The following is a 2,498-nucleotide window of genomic DNA, read 5'->3' as shown; positions in this document are numbered from 1 at the left end:
TTTTCTTTCAAGTGACTAATAATTTATAAGACAGTTTAGATAATTTGGTATAAAATTCTGGCATCACATGTTATGCATTTGGATGTATAACACCAAAAAAAGAAAAGCAAACCTAAGGACAAATAAGCAGTCAAATTATTTGCTTTAATAAATAATTAGCTTAGTCTGTGAATGCCAGATCAATATAATTCATATTCATTTTCAATGCCATTTGAAAGAAGTTGTGATATCAAGATGAAGATGGAAATTAGAACCATTAGGTTAAGCTGCTCCTGACTGGAAACACATTGAAATATGAAGACCTTTCTTTGAATGATACCCAGCTCAAAGGAAATCCACCAGGAATAAACTGTGAAAAAACTTCTAGAGCTTTTTGCCTGAAGTATTTCCCAACAAAGACATAAATCACAGGGTTAATGCAACTATTGGTGATAGCCAGAGTATAACCAAACTGCTCACCAAAGTTGAGCAGTTCACCCCAGAAGCAGCCTTTGATCACGTCTTTCTCAAATAATATATCAAGGAATACAAAGAAATGATATGGAGTCCAGCACAAAAGAAACATCAGTACCACTGCGAAGATCAACCTGGTAGCCTTTGTGCCTTTGTGCTCCTTGCAACATTTTGTTCTGAGTGCTCTTTGTTCCCTTGCTTGTTTTCGTAGGGAGCAAATGGTAGAGAAATTAAGGAAGATGATTGCTGCAGATGGCAAGGCAAACCCCACTATGTTGAATACCAGGCTGTCAGCTGTTATCCACGATGGGGTGGGGAAGTCTAAAGCACATGCTGAAATATTCCATTCGGGAAGGTATTTCACAGTCCGAAACATAAAGGTTGGGACACTGAGAAGGATGCCGAAGAACCAGGTGAGCAAGCAGATCTTTCTGGCCACAGCTTTTCTCCGTATCCCTCTGTGGTTCAAGGTATGAACGAAAGTCAAATAGCGATCCACGCTGACTGCCACGAGCAAGTAGATGCTGGTGTACATGTTCAGGCTGATGGATGCACTGGTGCTGCGACAAAGGAAGTTGCCAAACGGCCACTTAAATTGATTCCTGATATTCTCTGCCCAGAAAGGGAGGCACGTGAGGAAGATAAGATCAGCAACAGCTAGGTTCATAAGGTAGATTTCAGCTATCTTCAGGGGACTCTTGTGCAGGAAATAAGTGAAGAGAACAAATATATTTCCAAGCATTCCAATAATGCAGATGGTGTCAATATACTTGGGTACTACATAATACACCATTTCCCACCAGTCCTCTGAGTCTGGGCAAGTAGTTAAGTTGTCCTTCTTCTCTCTCTGGCTTGAGGAGGGAATGTTCAGTAGAGGAGTTTCAGTCATTTTTTATTTTTTATTTCTTTTGTTCAGAAGTGAACAGGAGACCTCTTTGGAATGAGAGAAAGAGACTGCAAGAAAGAGGCATAAAATTCTAAAAGTTAACTCCTATCTGTATTTTCACAAACATTTAACTGCTGTAAATTCTTTACTAGTGCTTGCTGGCTATTAAAATCTAGATCAATCCATGCTTTGCATGTGCAATGCTGGGAAATGTTCCCATTATAGATGAGAATGTAACTTTCTTTATATCGTATGAGATTTTCTCTCTTGGAATTTCCTCTCTGCCATTTTTTCAAAGTGCCACAGAGGAAGGAAATTACTAATGTAGTGTAAGTAGTTCTGTATGCCTCCTCCAGACTAATGACAGACACAGTCTAATTCCAGCTCCCTAAGAGTAGTAGGAGACATGCTGGTGACACGAAATTGGCTTTGCACCCTTTACTGCCCTTTTCTTACCCTCCAAATACACAGCACTCTTTTCCAGTTAAAAAATTTAATCTGGGTTCAGCTGGAGAGAGGCAGCTCCAACCTCCAAAGCATTTAGGCTTTTATAACACTGGCAATACCTTTCCTTTTCTCTGGTAACTCCGTGCAAGATTGTACAGGAATAGGAGCATGGGTAAGACGTTTTCTTCCCATGAAAATCTCCTGGGTTGCTAGAGCTGCCTTCTATGGTGACTTCATTCTGCTGATGTTGTTATGCTTGACAATAGTGCCTGGATCTTGTTTTTTATATGTTTTTACATTCAGTCTCATAATTGTTATGGTAGGCAAGACATTACTGAGCCTGTGGTGCCATCTACTACTGCAGTATTTCATATCCAAGTGGAGCATGTAAATCATAAAAAAGAATGCATTTAAAAAAAATAATATTTTACAGTCAGTCATCCTGAATGTTAAATTTCTGCTACAGCTATTTAACTCTGCTCTTCCAGTTTCTCAACTTTTGCACCAAGGAGACAGTTATGGATGGAGTTTCTGAAGAGGGCATTTGGGACCATCATTAATTTATTTTACATATACGTACAATGTACAACGTTGGTGATGTCTGTATCTAGGAAGCTTGCAATACTTATCTCTATGCTGTCACTAGGAATTAGTTCACAGAATCTCAGAGCATTAGGGGTTGGAAGGGACTTCAAAAGATCAAGTAGTCCAG

General features: G+C 39.4%; 1 protein-coding gene across 1 annotated transcript; it reads right to left on the bottom strand.

The window, feature by feature from the left end:
• Positions 1–256: 256 nt before the first annotated feature.
• BDKRB1 (bradykinin receptor B1) lies at positions 257–1,342 on the bottom strand. The gene has a single exon (XM_051621829.1). The coding sequence runs from the start codon at positions 1,340–1,342 to the stop codon at positions 257–259; it is 1,086 nt and encodes a 361-aa protein (XP_051477789.1).
• Between the last annotated feature and the right edge of the window lie 1,156 nt (positions 1,343–2,498).

The sequence above is a fragment of the Apus apus genome, chromosome 5 (genome assembly GCF_020740795.1).
Source record: "Apus apus isolate bApuApu2 chromosome 5, bApuApu2.pri.cur, whole genome shotgun sequence".
Lineage (NCBI taxonomy): Eukaryota > Metazoa > Chordata > Aves > Apodiformes > Apodidae > Apus > Apus apus.
The sequence above is the reverse complement of the archived record's forward strand: the minus strand, read 5'-3'. Positions and strand labels throughout refer to the sequence as shown.